At 38.9% G+C, this 15540-nt stretch overlaps 3 protein-coding genes across 3 annotated transcripts; 2 read left to right on the top strand and 1 right to left on the bottom strand.

Moving 5' to 3' along the window:
- The first annotated feature begins 113 nt into the window (after positions 1-113).
- Positions 114-677, top strand: LOC142613456 (geraniol 8-hydroxylase-like). The gene has a single exon (XM_075785817.1). It carries the CDS (start codon positions 114-116, stop codon positions 675-677), a length of 564 nt encoding a protein of 187 aa, XP_075641932.1.
- Positions 678-5228: 4551 nt separating this feature from the next.
- Positions 5229-6980, bottom strand: LOC142614047 (geraniol 8-hydroxylase-like). The gene is made up of 2 exons (XM_075786576.1): positions 6084-6980; positions 5229-5916 (listed from the first exon to the last, which is right to left on the bottom strand). Exons 1-2 carry the CDS (start codon positions 6978-6980, stop codon positions 5311-5313), a joined length of 1503 nt encoding a protein of 500 aa, XP_075642691.1. The 3' UTR covers positions 5229-5310.
- Positions 6981-14307: 7327 nt separating this feature from the next.
- Positions 14308-15027, top strand: LOC142613455 (uncharacterized). Its single transcript, XM_075785816.1, has one exon. The coding sequence runs from the start codon at positions 14308-14310 to the stop codon at positions 15025-15027; it is 720 nt and encodes a 239-aa protein (XP_075641931.1).
- Positions 15028-15540: the final 513 nt, after the last annotated feature.

The raw sequence follows: 15540 nt of genomic DNA, 5'->3' as shown, positions 1-15540 counted from the left end.
ACTCAAATTTTTAGAAATTGGAGACCCCTATCGCATTTTTTTGTTTAAATACATTGTATCAGGACTTGTTCATTGGAGGAACTGATACAACTACCACTACAATGGAATGAGCAATGACTGAGCTTCCTAGCAATCCTGACATAATGGCCAAGGCAAAGCAAGAACTTGGTGAAACAATTGGATTTGGACGAAGCATCGAAGAGAAAGATATCCCACGACTTCCCTATTTACAAACTTTGCTTAAGGAAACAATGCGGCTTCATCCAACAGCACCTCTTCTCCTGCCTCATCGTGCTGAGATGGATGTAGAAGTTTGTGGATACACCATTCCTAAGCACACCCAAGTGTTTATGAATGCATGGGCAATAGCCCGAGACCCTATGTACTGGGACAAGCCAACACAATTGATACCAGAAAGGTTCAGGGGCAACGAAGTGGATTTTAGAGGCACAAATTTCTCTTTTATCCCATTTGGTTATGGGAGGTGGATTTGTCCAGGTTTAACTCTTGCTATAAGAATGTTGAGCTTGTTGCTAGCTTCTCTCATTCACCGCTTTGATTGGAGGCTTCTTGATCAAATGGCACCAGAAGATATTGACACGAGCGACAAATTTGGAATTACAATGCAGAAGGTTATTCCACTTGTTGCCATTCCTGTGGTTGTTGCTAAAGCGTAATAGTTCATATCTCTCACACACAGCATGTTTAGAGATTTTTTTTTTGGCAAAAATGCAAAACTAATTCTCTAACTTTCACATTTTTTCATTTCAATAATCTAATTTTCAGTTTTGTCATTTTAGTTCTCTAACTTGCAATTTTTGTCAATGCAGGACCCTGTTATAACTCAGTTAGTGGCTTTCGTTAGAACTCCTGAAACGACGCCGTTTTGCCTTTTTTTTTTAAAAAAAAAAATTTTAATTCGGAATTAAAAGAAAATAAGAAAAATCTTTTTTTTTTTTTTTAAAATATTAAGGTTGGACTTTAGGTGAGTGTTTGGATCCAACTTATTCACGGTTGCGTTTTCTTCTTACGTGTTTTCTCTTTTTTTTTTTTTTTTTTAAGGCGTAGTTGTTGACTGTTCATGGGACCCATAAACTTCACTTTTCAACAATTTTTTCATTAAAAATGGGTCTCATAGCACTATTCACACATTTAAAAATTATTTTGCTACAGTGTTTTCAGTTTTCAGCAATAAGTTCTATCCAAATGGACCCTATGACTAAATCTTGTAACTCGCGGTTGAAACCTTAAGAGACTCGATTCTTGAGCTGGGTCAAGAGCTTGATCAATTCGTCCTCGTTGTTGAATTTTGGTTGCTCAAGTAGTACACGTGTCAAGGTCCCAATGCTCTCACGATCGATCCAGGCTTGGATTTCGGACTCAATGGAAGTCGTGACTCGAGAGATGGAGTGAATCGAGACTCGGTGAGTTAAGAACGAAATCCAAGCCTTTTTGCATTTTTGCCTTTTTTTTTTTGAGAAAAGACTTTTTTTAATATATAAAAAAAATGTATAGTGTTTGTGGACCTTTATCTAAGTTATCCTAATGTTTTTTTTAAATGGAAATTATCTTAATGTAGACTTATCGTCGGTTTGTATTTTATACTGAGCTTCAATTGATTGTCTTTTTTATATCATCTCATATTTTTGGTGATTTGGGTGCCTTGTAGGAGTGTCTTTAACAAGTAGGCTGTGTCATTTTGTACATTATCTACTATGGACTCATATGGAGACTTGCCGTTTCACACCAGTATCATACAAGGAGAAATTGATGTTGACTCACGTCCAACCATGTCAATCACTTGGTGATTATGAAATTAACTCTTATATTCTTGCTGGTCTTCCATCAGAATATACTCTTAACTCACGTTCTTGATGAACTCTTTGGACTTTGTTGCAATTAGGCATGACTTTAGCAAATTGTAAATTTTGGACTTTGAAACAAGCAGGTTCCTTTTTGAAATTTTGGCCTTTGAAACAAGCAGGTTCCTTACGTAAATAGTGTTTGATAGGTTGATAGTTTAGTTCCTTGTGCCATTCCTTACGTAAATTTTCAATTGCGCCCAATGTGGAGCCCACATGTCAGTGAGAGAAATGTCTCATACACATCAAGTACAAGATACATTCATGGTAGTTGAAGGGAAAAAAAATTTATAAATAATGTACATGGTAGTTGAAGGACAAAAAAAATCCAAAAAATATGATAATGATTATAAACATGGATTTTCAAAAATATGATTGTTCAATTAAAAAATTTTCTCATTAAAAAAAGTCGGGTTTTGAAAAATATGCTTGCTATGTTCAGATGATCAAATGAAAATACATTTGGAAACAAAGAATAAAGAAAACATAAAGAAAGAATAAAAAAAAAAATTAAATGAAGTAGTAAAATAATAGAACGTGTGATGTTAAGTGTATTATAAAGTGAGTTGTTAAAATAGATGAAATAACTTTTTGAGATGCTAAATGTTATATTTTATAGCATTCTTGATATGAATGCTCTTATAATTAAAGATTAAAAACTTTAATTAAAGGTAAATAACTAAATATTGTTCCAGAATCCTTTTTAATGGATTTTTCTTGTTTGGATTTCTCAATTTTTATGTCCAAAATACCTCAAATTCATCTGTTTCAAAGGCTTAAATTATAGGTTTTTCCCCATTTCTCTCTCACGTTAGTTTTTTTTTTTTTTTGGATAACTTTCCACTTTTTATTTTGATTGAACATTTTCAACTTTTTTTAATTAACAAAATCATTTTTCCCCCTTTTTTTAACCGATCAGATTTACCATGTTTCACTCCTAAAAAATTGCTTTTAATTTGCCAACTACGTTTTCCACTTATACAATTACTAAACTTAATTTTTTTTCCCTTTTACAATAAATTGTAAACCAAATTCATTGTAAAATACATTTTTCATCAGTTCCTTTTCAGTTTCTTTGCAGTTCAAACTTTCTCCGCTAGCCACTATTGATCAGTTATTATGCTGCTATACACTTTCTTCTCTAACAAATTTTTTTATATAAAAAGTTGCACTTTCTTCTCATCTCTTTTTTATCCTGTATCTATTTTTTTTTTTTACGTGGAGAGAAGAAGAGGCTGCCAAAAAGAGATTTGGCCAGTGGGGAGAGAAAGCAAATCTTGGCCATTCTTCTTTTCTATTGCCACTCTAGAGTCTAGATCTAGAGCCACTCCGAATCCGCTCATCTACTTGACTTTGGTAATTGGTAATGTCCTCCCACCGAACAACCTCTTCTCATTTTTTTTAGCCTCTTTAATATCTATTTTCTTTTAATTTTGCGGTTTTGGTTCTTCCTTTTTTTTTTTTTTTTTTAAATTTCTTTAATTGTTCTTCATTTTTTTCTTTTATATTTCTACATTTCATAATTTGGGGAATGTGGTGAGTTGAGTCCGTTGCTTTTGTGGTTAAATACGTGTTCTAGGTGTTTGTAAAAAATATTTGGTTTGCAAACGTCTAAAATTTTTCTTATTATTTCTCAGGTGAGTGACCCATTTTTAAAATGAGGCCAACGTTGTCTCCAAAGATGTTGTGCCTGGGTAGTGTTGTAGTTGATCATCAACGACATAGTTGTTAGCATTAATAACAGTGAGAGAGATTGAAGAGAGTCAGTGATGAGCTATAATCATTGGAGTAGATAGTTCTTAGTTTTTAAAATTTATGTTAATATTTCAATTTAAATTTGTAATACTATGAGCATTCGGTTTACTGCTCAGAGTTACTATTACTCCATTTGGAATTTGGAAGTTTGATCGATTATTTGATTTTGCTATGAAATTCAAGGCATATATATATTGTTGCACCTACAGTTTAGCTATGGTTGTTGATCTATTATTTGCACGTTGAGAAGATGATTTTTTTCAACTACACAGATAGAGATTAGGGTTTGTGTCACAAAAATTCACAACTTTTTAAGAATATTATAACAATAAAAAATCAACATATAAGAGAGTATTATTACTTTTAAATATTAAGAAAAAGATAGAAATTAAGTTAATCACCCTAATTTTACTCTGTCTAAGTTAATTGCCGAAATATTTGCCTTAAATCAACAACAACAAAAAACCATATTATTGGACAACTGCATAAACCTCAAATTGAGATGAATGGAAAATGATGACAATAAGTTAAAATAAAATAAAATAAAAGAGTTATATACTAGCTTCATCACACGCACTTCGCACGTGCGATAAGGATTTTTTTTTTTAGTATCATATATTTTTCACTTATCTCAATTTGAGATTTACACTTTTTCCCACAAAAATTGCACATTTAGAACTACTAATACGGTTAGAAATGCCATAAAGCTAGCTCTAAAAAATGAACAAATCTACACGAACATATGATTTTAATACTATTTCAATATTCAGTTTTTAGAGCTGGTCTTATGACATTTCTGACCATATTAATAGTTCTAAATGCACAATTTTTACGAGAAAAAGTGTGAACCTCAAATTGAGATAAGTGAAAAATGTATGATACTAAACCAAAAAAATAAAAGCCTCATCACACGCGCGAAAAATAAAAGCCTCATCACACGCGCTTCGCGCGTGTGATGAGGCTAGTATTGGATACTCTGAGAGTATATTTCCTCTCTCTCACATGAGGTTGGAGTATGCTCCTGAATTATTTAATAAATTTTCATTTTTCACATTTGTACCAACAATCTTTAGAATTGTGTGCGTTTATGCAAAGGTTTAAAAATCCAAAAATGTGATATTTATTTTACACTGAAGCGTGAAAATGTTTTATTTTTTTATTTTTTTTATATAAGATAGAAATTCTACTCTAGCATAATCTTACTATATATGCGTGTGAAGCTCCCTTCTAGAGACTTGAACCTTGGCATTTACCTCCCATGCCCTACACGTACTTATACTTATGGAGTGACTATCGCACCAAGGGTATGCAATAGTAAAATGAAAATGTTAGTATGTACATAATGTGCAAGAAGTTAGGTATGATCATTATTACAATTCTATTGAATAGATATTGCTCTCTTATATGACAATAATGTTGATTTTATTTTTTTGTTGAATAAGGCAATGGCAATAACGTTGAATTTTAAGCCCCTTAAATGGACAAGAAATAATAATTGCTAATTAAAGGAGGCTGGTATGTGCAAGAGAAGTTAGGTGAGATAACTGATAATTATTACACTTTTATTGAATAGATATTACTTTCTTATATGATAATAACGTTGAATTTTAAGCCCTTAGGACAGACAATAATAATTACTAATTAGAGGAGGCTGGTTTGGATGGAAGGAGGGGAGGGAGAGTACATAAAACTATTACACCATGATAGGAATAGCTCGTAGGGGCTTTGCCTTCTGTAAGGTTAAACCAAACTTCTCTTCAAAGTAGATATCTTTGGGCTTAAAACCACCTTCAACTTTCCAATCAAAGGTGTGTATAAGCGAACCCAACATCAAGTGTAACATTCTTAATGCCAATGGTAATCCAGGACACATTCTCCTTCCTGCACCAAATGGAATAAGCTCAAAATTCCTTCCCTTGACATCAATTTCTGATCCCATGAACCTCCCTGGCTCAAATGAGTTTGGGATTTCCCATATACTGGCGTCCCTGCCTATAGCCCAGATATTTACAAGCACTTGTGCACCCTTTGGGACTGAGAAGCCCTGAATTTCTACATCTGCTCCAGCTTTACGGGGAAGCAACAGCGGAACCGGGGGGTGTAACCGAAAGGTTTCTTTAACTATTGCTTGTAAGTACGGTAAACGATCAATGTCAGATTCCACCATTGCATTTCCTTTGCCAATGATTTGCTTGAGCTCTGCTTTTGCTTTTGACAAAACCTCAGGGTTGTAGAGTAGCTCCGCCATTGCCCATTCCAATGTGGCCGAAGTTGTATCATTGCCCGCAAGAAACAGGTCCTATTCGATCCATAAAAAAGTATGCGATTATAGATCATCAGATCCATTCACTAAACCGCAAGCCATAATAATAAAATGTACGTAAATGGATTATTACCCAAAAACAAAGTGCATAAATATATGAATAAATTTGTAGTTATTGAAGAAGAATATAAAGAAATTGTTACCACAAACAAACGTGCGATTTGAGTTTTGTCAATCTCCCCTGTGCTTTCTTCACTGATACGAAGAAGGGTATCTAACATGTCATTGTTTCTGATAGAACCAAGCATTTTTCTTTGCAGCAACCGTTGGCTAATAATGCTGCTAAAGAGGTCTATCATCTTCCCAAAGTAAATTGTCATCTGGCGCCGTATGCCTTGAGGATCAACCTTCTTAAGCACAGGAAAATAGTCGGCCAAGTTTGGACGTGAACCCACTTCAAGGATACTATGGACGAGTTTGCTTAACTCTCTCCCTGTGGCAGAATTGGGGTCAGCCAAGTCTACTGAGAAGATGGTATTAGATAACAAATTAAGGGAGGTTTTAAAAGCTGCTTTGCCAATATCAACTGCATCTCCATTTAGACTGCTATTATGGATATCGACAAGGAGCTCTTGCACTTTCTTTCGCCGGAGGTTTTGGTTTGCATCAAGTATCTGATTAGCAAATAAATGGGACTTGCAAATCCTTCGAAGGTTTCTCCATTGGGCTGAAACCGGTAGCCAAGGCAAGCTGAACTCGTGCTCATTGCCAGCTACGACTGACTCTGGAATGGTACGGTTGCAGAAGAATTGGTCATGTTGTTGGAGAACTTCTTTCGCCAAGTCTGCTGAAGAAATGACTATTGTGGTTTTCTGGCCTAGCTTTAGAGTCATTAAGGGGCCATGTGTATTGGCAAGTTTAGCCATGGACTTTTGGGGTCTGTGACCAACAAGTTCTAAAAGGTTTCCGATGATTGGAAAAGGTTTAGGTCCCGGTGGAAGCTCTTTGGAAGTCACTTTACTTCTTGAAATTGAATAAAAAGCTTGAATTATGGCCCAGGTGAGGCAAAGACATAGTATAAAGCTCATGAAATAATCCATCTCTCTTTTAATTATAAGTCATCTTCTCCATTAATATAAGGATAGGTGGAGATCGACAGGCATATAGCCTAGAAGTCCTTTTTCTTTTAATATATTGATAGGCAGTGGCAGCGCGACCTTATGGCTAGGGTGGTCTCAGGACCACCCTGACCTGAAAAAAAAAATTATATATTTATTTACCTTTAAAAAAAATTTTGGGATCACCTTGAATTTTTTTTATACCAATAAAATTAAATTTTAGTCCATAATTTGAGCAACTTAACAATATATTGGAGTCTTTCAAGCAAAAAGGAAAAACTCAAAAAAGAAAAGAACTAAAATCTAAAAAAAAAATTATAATAAAACAACTACAGGTTGGGCAGTGACTTGATTTCTTTGACTAAGCACACTGCCCAATACAACACAATTTTCAACCTTTTATTATGTATTATTACAATATGATTTTTCCTCACCAAACATATATTACTTCCTTCTCATTTTTAATTATTTTTTCTTATTTATTCTTAACCACACACGTCTTCTGTCTCCTCGATTTTTACACTTCATACTTTTAAATTTTATTACATCTTCATCTACACTTTTACATTTACGTTTTGCCTTCCTCCTTGTTCGTAACTTCTGTGTCTTTTACCAGCACTTGTGTGGCAATGCCTCTTCTCAAGTTTTGAGTCTCAAATTTCTTAATACGATTTTTTTTAGCTGTACAGGTACCTTTGTTTATTTCGTTTCTTCTCATTTTTTCTTTTTTCCTTTTAAGGTTTTTTGGTTTACAGAATGCAAATTTGTTTTGGTTTTAAGAACAATTTTTTTTTAAGCACAAACTTCATGCTGGCCGAATCTTGAATTTCGGCCAGTATTTACCGAAACACCCGAAATAGATTGGAATGACCCGGAATTTTTTCCGAAGTGGAATAGGGTGGGTTACTGTTCCGGTTTGTTTACCGGCACGGTATTTTCCAGCCATTATGGCCAGAACAGAATGGAATTAATAACATTGAATCAAACATAATTACCTAAAGGCTAAATGGAAATAAGAATGTGTAATTTAAGCTTTCTAAGGAACACCCTGAACAAAATTCCTGGGCCACCACTGTTGATAGGTTAGGTTTTATAAAGTGATGCCTATTATCCTATTAGCTACTAAAGTAATTTCAAGCATAGCTCTTTCTTGGAAACGTGGGACAAGTCAAGCCATTGAATATTCAACTCCCTAAATTTAGAGCTAAAGGAAACCATACTTGCTGCAGTCTCACATTCAACCGCAAAGCAACAAAAAAAAAAAGTTGTTCAACCGTGTGTTGCGGCTAAAACAAAAGAAAATCTTTTATATATATGTGTGTGTGTGTGTGTGTGTGTGTGTGTGTGTGTATCTTAAGAGATAAAAGGCTAGGGTTTTTAAAAGCTTATCAAAGCCCATATATTTACTTATGCCACCTCACTTGGGCTTCATATTCCATATTATTTGTCTTATTTTAAACATCTTAGGCCCATTTCAATTAAATCCATTTAATTGTAGACCTCCTTTTTTAATTTACATATAATAATTAAATTGGTATCAAAATCATGGGGTGTAACATATTTCATCCCAGCAGGACATTTTCGCCAAAAGAGCTTGAGTGGGAATCCCAGAATAGACTTCCCCCTTCTCTCCATCACCAGACCATACCCTCTCTTACCTCTGACTCATGACACACCGCACCTGTATTGGCTGGGTACAAGTGGGTGGTGCCTGAGCTTTATGCGTGGTCCACTCTCATGTGAGTTCATGGCTTTTCTGCTATTCATGCATTTGCCATTGCCCTCGGATTTGTCTGGTTCTTGCTACGCGTTCTACTGCTCATTTTTAACCATTTGTGGCGCGGATGGGTCACTGGGTCTTCATTTTTTGTATCTCGTTTCTTCCTTGGACTTGGTTTTGCTTGGGTATGGGCTCTTCCTTCTTCAATTTAGCCCCTATCTTCTCTTACTTCTGGTTTGTGGGTTGACTAATACATCTGCCATGCCACTGTGTTATTTCTGCCATGTATTGTTTAACTGTGTTTGTTGGGCCTGCCGTATACTACACAGTATTTCCACTGGGTTAGTTCTCATACCATCTCGGTCTTCCTTGGCCCATTTTGTTTCTCTAGGCATCCTTAGCCCACTTCATTCCTTTGGGTATCCTTGGCTCATTCCATTCTTACATTACCATGGACTTTTGCTAAATCTTTCGGGTTTCCCTGGCCCAATTCCCATATCCTCTTCCTTTGGGGGTTTGTGGACCTCTTGTACCAACCCCCTTTTACCAATTCCTTTCTTTGGGGCTCCTCCGGCCCATCTTTACTTACTTTCCACTTCTTATAATTCCCATGGGCTTGCTACTTCCTTCTCTCGGCTCCCCTGGGCCCGTTTGCTTTTTTTTTTTTGTGGTCTTTTTACTACTTTATAGGCCCGTGGACCATTATTCTTGCCATTCGGGTTTAATGGTTTTTTCTTACTTTGCTAACTCTTCTTCCTTCACTCTTTTCATATTGTTGGGCTTCTTCTTGTTATTAGGCCCTTTTGCCAAAATGGGCATCAACAATTCCTTAAATTTTTTCAAAAGTTTGTTTTTTGTCCTTAAATTAAAATTTTTTTTCGTCCTACAATTAGTGAAAAATTCATTTTTCTTCCCTAAACTATTGAAAATGTTTATTTTGTCTTTAAACTTTACAAAAAATTTGTTTTTGGTCCCTAAATTATTGAAAGACATTATTTTTTCATCCCTACTTTTGTCTATAAAACATTTATAAAAAAAATCTATTTACAAAATTTAAGGATAATTTTTTTTTTAAAGTTTAGGGACAAAAAACAAATCTATATAATAATAATAATAATAATAATAATAATAATAATAATAATAATAATAATAATAATAATAGGTGAAGTTGAGAGAAACTCAAATTAGAATTCTAAATTATAGTTCCAATTTTGCACTGTGTCATAAATTATTTATTCTTAAAGAGTTTTATTTTTTAATTTTAGAAGCAAATGTGAGACTACATCATAAATATTCAGTCAATTGAGTTATTAAATACAAAATCAAAAAGAATAGAATAAATGAATCATAAAAAAAAAAAGAAAAAAAAAAGTGCTTCACAATTGTGGGGTACAGAATTGTGTTGAGGAGATCTTGCCACGTGTTATAGCATAGGCCAAGAAGGCCACTATAGCTCCAAGGAGATCATGTCCTCGGACGGTAAGGCCTATTCAATGGCACGATATCAGAGGAGGTCACATTGAGGGAGAGGAACTTCGGGGAAGGTGCCAGCCCTGACCGAAGGGATGGAGGCTGCCACCACATTTAATACCTCCTACCAAACCTCTGGGCCGCATTTATGTGGAGAAGACCTCTGAACAGTACTGCCTTGATTGTCGCGACTCAGAAGAGGCTGGGGAAGGTGTGATGGGATAGGCACTCAAGTAGTGGCCTAGATTATCAATAAATGGAGGGCCAAGATCATCTACGGGGAGCTATATAATGTAAGGGACCCTCCGGGGTCAAAAAAATGAGGATCGGAGAAGGATACACTGTAATAGCCTGGACCGTAATAAAATATGAGTTTAAAAGAAATATAGCCCAGGATCATTCTCCTCGGGTGTTGTCGAGGAGGATTTCTTGTCTTTAAAAGCTTGTCCTCCTTATTTTCCTGCTATCTTTTATTCACTGTGTGTGTTCTTGGATCTGCTAAAGCCTAGTTTTTAAGCCCACTCTCTACAAATTCATTGTATTGGGCTCTTTGGGCCTCAATCCATTCATTCTTTGGGCTTGAGAACCAAAACCCGCCGCTACAATTGGCGCCGTTTGTGGGAAAAACTTGAGCTTTGGTGGGATCAACATTCAGCCATGGTAGGTTCAGAGCTTAACTGGGAAGAGTCTGTGGGTTCCCCATGTCACGACCACTTCCTCAACTTTGAGCGCAGGAGAGATCGTGAAGTCAATATACACACTACTCAAACTAGCAGGAGTCAGTCTTGAGGTGGAAGTTGCATCTCTCGAGGAGAAAACACTAGGAGCCTGTAGCAAGAGATAGACCATTTGCGAAGAAGACTATACCGCAAGCAATGCAGAGGAACTCCTTCGAGTCTTGACCGTTCTTCTAGCGATGATAGTGACAATAGCTATCGGCCCAGGTCAAGAACTCCTCCCAGTGAGTCTTTTTCGTATGACGAGAGGTGCCATGATAGGCGGAAAGGGAAGAGCCCGTCTCACACAAGCTTGGGCAATATGCCATGAGCAGGGCGCTGAATCAAATTTCCAAGTCACCTTTTGCTCATAGGATAGAGGTGGGGAGACTTCCTCGGCAGTTCACCTAGCCCACATTCACCATGTATAATGGCAAGACGGACCCGATGGAACATGTTAGCCACTTCAACCAAAGAATGGTTATTCACTCGAAGAATGAGACCCTGATGTGTAAGGTGTTCCCATCCAGTTTGGGGCCCATGGTGATGAGATGGTTCCATGGTCTCGAAGAAGGTTCCATCAGTTCCTTCAAGGAGCTCATTAGAGCCTTTGGGGCTCGTTTCATGACATGCAGTAAAGTTCCTCGGCCTTTGAAATCCTTGCTGTCCATAACCATGCGAGAAGGAGAGACCCTGAAAATGTACTCTGACAGGTACTAGGAGATGTTCAACAAGATAAACGAGGACTTTAATGACGTGGCTATAAGGACTTTCAAGGTCGGCCTGCCTGCCGAGCATGATCTGAGAAAGTCTTTGACCAGGAAATTGGTTAGGAATGTGTGTCAAATCATGGACCGTATTGATGAATATAAGCGAGTCGAGAAGGACCAAAAACAGGGAAAGGGGAAAGCTAAGGTGGTCACACAGGATAGAAGGGATTACAGGTCAGATAGGTACAATAACAATTGACCTTAAAGAGATTTCACGAGGCATTCTGGGTCTGCTACCCCTCAAGTAGTCAGTACTGTGCTCCAAGAGCCAGTGCGCCAAATCTTGGAGAAAATTAAGAATGAGCCGTACTTTCAATGGCCAAACAAGATGGGAGGGGACCCCCCGATCTGAAGAGGAGTAAAGTGGAGGGCCGCCCGACTTTGAGCTTCTCGGAAGAGGATAAGGCCTGAACATTACAGCCACATGATGTTGCCCTGGTGGTCACTCTCCGGATAGGTGGGTACGATGTGAAGAGGGTGTTGATAGATCAGGGTAGCGGCGCAGAGATCATGTACCCTGACCTATCTAAGGGACTGAAACTGAGGTCCGAGGACATGACTTGCTATGACTCCCCTTTAATAGGGTTTCACAGGAAGGTTGTCTTTCCAAAGGGCTAGATCCGATTGCCCATTCAGACAGGCACTTAGGTCGTGGAGGTAAACTTCATCGTGGTAGATGCCTATTCCCCCTACACTGCTATTATGGCCAGGCCTTGGCTTTACGCCATAGGGTTCGTGCCTTCCACGCTGCACTTGAAGGTAAAATATCCATCTAGGGATCGGGTTGAAGAGCTAATGGGAAGCCAATCTATGGTCAGGTAGTGCATGGTGGCCACAATCAGACATCAAACTGGGCCAGAGACCTCAGCCCCCGCTGGGCGGGACTTATAGCAATCACAGGCGCCGGTGTTAACCACTGGGGCAGAGGGGAAGGGGTGAAGTGTGAACGCTTGGAAAGGGTCGTTATTGGTGACAATGAGGAGAAGTTATTTTAGGTCAGGGCACAGCTGCCTCTTCGGGAGAGCTAGAAGATTTTCTTATAAAAAATATTGACGTATTTGCGTGGAACGCCTACAAGGCCCCAGAGGTGGATCTAGATTTCATTTGCCATCGCCTAAACGTCAATCCATCTGTCATCCCCAGAAAGTAGCCGTCTTGGTGCTCATTTAGGGAACACTCTGACGCCATTAAAGTAAAAATGCTCAAGCTCAAGCAGGCTGGGGCCATAAAAGAGGTATTCTAACCTGAGTGATTGGCCAATACAGTGGTGGTAAAAAAGAAAACAGGGAGGTGGCGAGTATGTGTGAATTTTACGGATCTAAATAAAGCTTGCCTAAAGGATCCTTTCCCCCTACCTTGGATAGATCAATTGGTGGACACAATGGCGAGACATCCTCGGATAAGCTTTTTGGACGCCTTCTAGGGCTACCACCAGATACCCCTGGCTCTGGACAATTAGGAAAAGACCGATTTCCTTACGCCCACTGGGAATTACCATTACAGAGTAATGCCCCTTGGATTGAAAAACGCTGGGTCTACCTACCAAAGATGATGACCAAAATGTTCGAGCCTCAGTTGGGTAAGAATATTAAGGTGTACATAGAAGATATGATGGTAAGAAGTAAAGTAGAATCCGAGCACATAGATGACCTCGGGAACATCTTCGAAATACTAAGAAAGCACAAATTGCGCCTTAATGTCGCTAAGTGTTCTTTTGGCGTAGGCTCCGGCAACTTCCTTGGGTATATGGTTACCCACCGCGGAATTGAAGTTGACCCCAATCAGATTAAAGCAATTAACAATCTGCAGCCCCTTCGAAATCCCAAATAGGTCCAGAAGTTGACGGGAATGATTGCCGCCCTGAACCGATTCATTTCTCGATCAGCCGACAGGTGTAGGTCCTTCTTCCAATTGTTGCACAAATGGAGGGGATTCGAATGGATAGAGGAATGTTCCTCGGCCTTCTAGCAGTTGAAGGAGTATCTTTCTCATCCCTTGATTATGTCCAAACTCGAGGAGGAAGAGGTCCTATTCGCCTACATCGCTGTAGTCTCACATGTGGTAAGCCTGGTGCTAATACGAGTTGATGATAGGGTACAGAAATCGGTTTATTATGTGAGCAAGTCACTACATGAGGTAGAGGTTTTCTATCTGCCATTGGAGAAGGCCATCTTGGCAGTAGTACATGCTACACGGAAGCTCCCTCACTATTTCTAGGCCCACACTGTTGTGGTTCTAACACAACTCCCCCTTCAATCACTGCTTAGGAAAGCTGATTATATAGGAAGAATTGCAAAATGGGGAACGGTCCTAGGAGCTTTTGATATCAAATACATGCCTCGCACTTCTATAAAGGGTCACGTCCTTGCAAATTTGGTGACCAAATTTACTGAGCCCTCCTTAGAAGAAAATGGTGGAAGGCCAAACATGGATGGAAAATCAGTTGGGATGATCTCCTTATAGAAACCCCTATCTTGGAGGGTGTATGTCGATGGCGCTGCAAATCAAAGGGGATCCGGAGTGGGGCTAGTTGTGATATCTCCTGAACGAATCACCATTGAGAAATCCTTAATGCTGACTTCTCGGCCACGAACAATGAGGCTGAGTACGAGGCTTTGTTGGTTGGAATGACTATGGTTCACAAAATAGGAGGGAGAGCGGTGGAGATATTTTCGGATTTGAGGTTTATTGTAGGCCAAGTAAAGGGAGAATTGGAAGCCAAGGACATGAGAATGCAGGATTACTTGAATCAAGTCAGGAACTTGCAATTAGGGTTTGAACCCTTCACCCTACAACACATCCCGAGGAGTAGAAACATGCATGTTGACTCTCTTGCCACCCTTGCAACCTCCTTGGTGCAGAGTTTACCTTGGGTTATCCTGGTTGAGGATCTACACAAGCCTGTCGAGATTAAAAACCAAAGCGTCCTCATCCACCAGACCAGGGTGGGGCCCTACTGGATGGATCTTATTATGCTATTTCTCAAAGATGACATCATGCCTAAGGAGAAGGGCGAAGCTGATAAAGTGTGGAAAAAAACTCCTCGGTTCTGGTTGTTCGAGGATCAAAAGTTATACAAGCGCTCTTTTTCTAGGCCGTATCTGCTATGCGTTCATCCTGAGGCAGTTGACCCGCTCCTAAAGGAGCTACATGAAGGGATTTGTGGAAGTCATACAAGGGGCAGGTCACTATCTCACAGGGCCCTCACCCAAGGGTATTGGTGGTCTAGTATGCAAAAGGGAGCACAGGAATACGTGAGGAGGTACGACCAATGTCAAAAGTATGTCCGAAATATTCATCAGCCAGGGGGTGTCCTTAATTTCTTGTCCAGCCCCTGGCCTTTTGCCCAGTAGGGCTTGGACATCGTGGGGCCCTTTCCTAAAGCAGCAGGAAATAGGAGGTGGTTGCTGGTCGGCATGGAGTACTTCACCAAGTCACAACAGTACCTCTGGACGTATCGAACTACACCTGCAGGCCAATGGGAGAGACACTCCTTTCAATGACCTATGGGGCTGATGCCGTGATTCCCCTGGAGTCGGGATTACCAACATTGAGGACGAGCTCGTTCACCCTAAGTAGCAATGACAGCCTGTTGGAGAGAAGCGTGAAGTTAAGGCCATTAGCCTCAGGATACTTGGTATTGAGAAAGGTTGTAGGCACTGCGAAAAACCCAGCATGGGGAAAGTTAGGACCCAACTAGGAATGGCCATACCGTATCATCTCGATAGCTAGGATGATGGCATATTTCTTAGAGAACTTAGATGAAAAAGTTGTACCATGCCCCTGGAATGTAAATAACTTACGAAAGTATTACTATTAATAAAAGGCATTTCAGTCATCTTTGACTCGTAATATTGTTCGTCACA

This window comes from Castanea sativa, chromosome 10 (genome assembly GCF_040712315.1).
Source record: "Castanea sativa cultivar Marrone di Chiusa Pesio chromosome 10, ASM4071231v1".
Lineage (NCBI taxonomy): Eukaryota > Viridiplantae > Streptophyta > Magnoliopsida > Fagales > Fagaceae > Castanea > Castanea sativa.
This window is presented reverse-complemented; position numbering and strand designations above follow the sequence as displayed.

Bases quoted from the DNA above. Each gene is read 5' to 3' on its own strand.
- LOC142613456 (XM_075785817.1), top strand. From the start codon at position 114: ATGACTGAGCTTCCTAGCAATCCTGACATAATGGCCAAGGCAAAGCAA.
- LOC142613455 (XM_075785816.1), top strand. From the start codon at position 14,308: ATGGTTCACAAAATAGGAGGGAGAGCGGTGGAGATATTTTCGGATTTG.
- LOC142614047 (XM_075786576.1), bottom strand. From the start codon at position 6,980: ATGGATTATTTCATGAGCTTTATACTATGTCTTTGCCTCACCTGGGCC. The intron at 5,917-6,083 runs GTAACAATTTCT...TGGATCGAATAG, and splicing joins AAATCGCACGTTTGTTTGTG to GACCTGTTTCTTGCGGGCAA.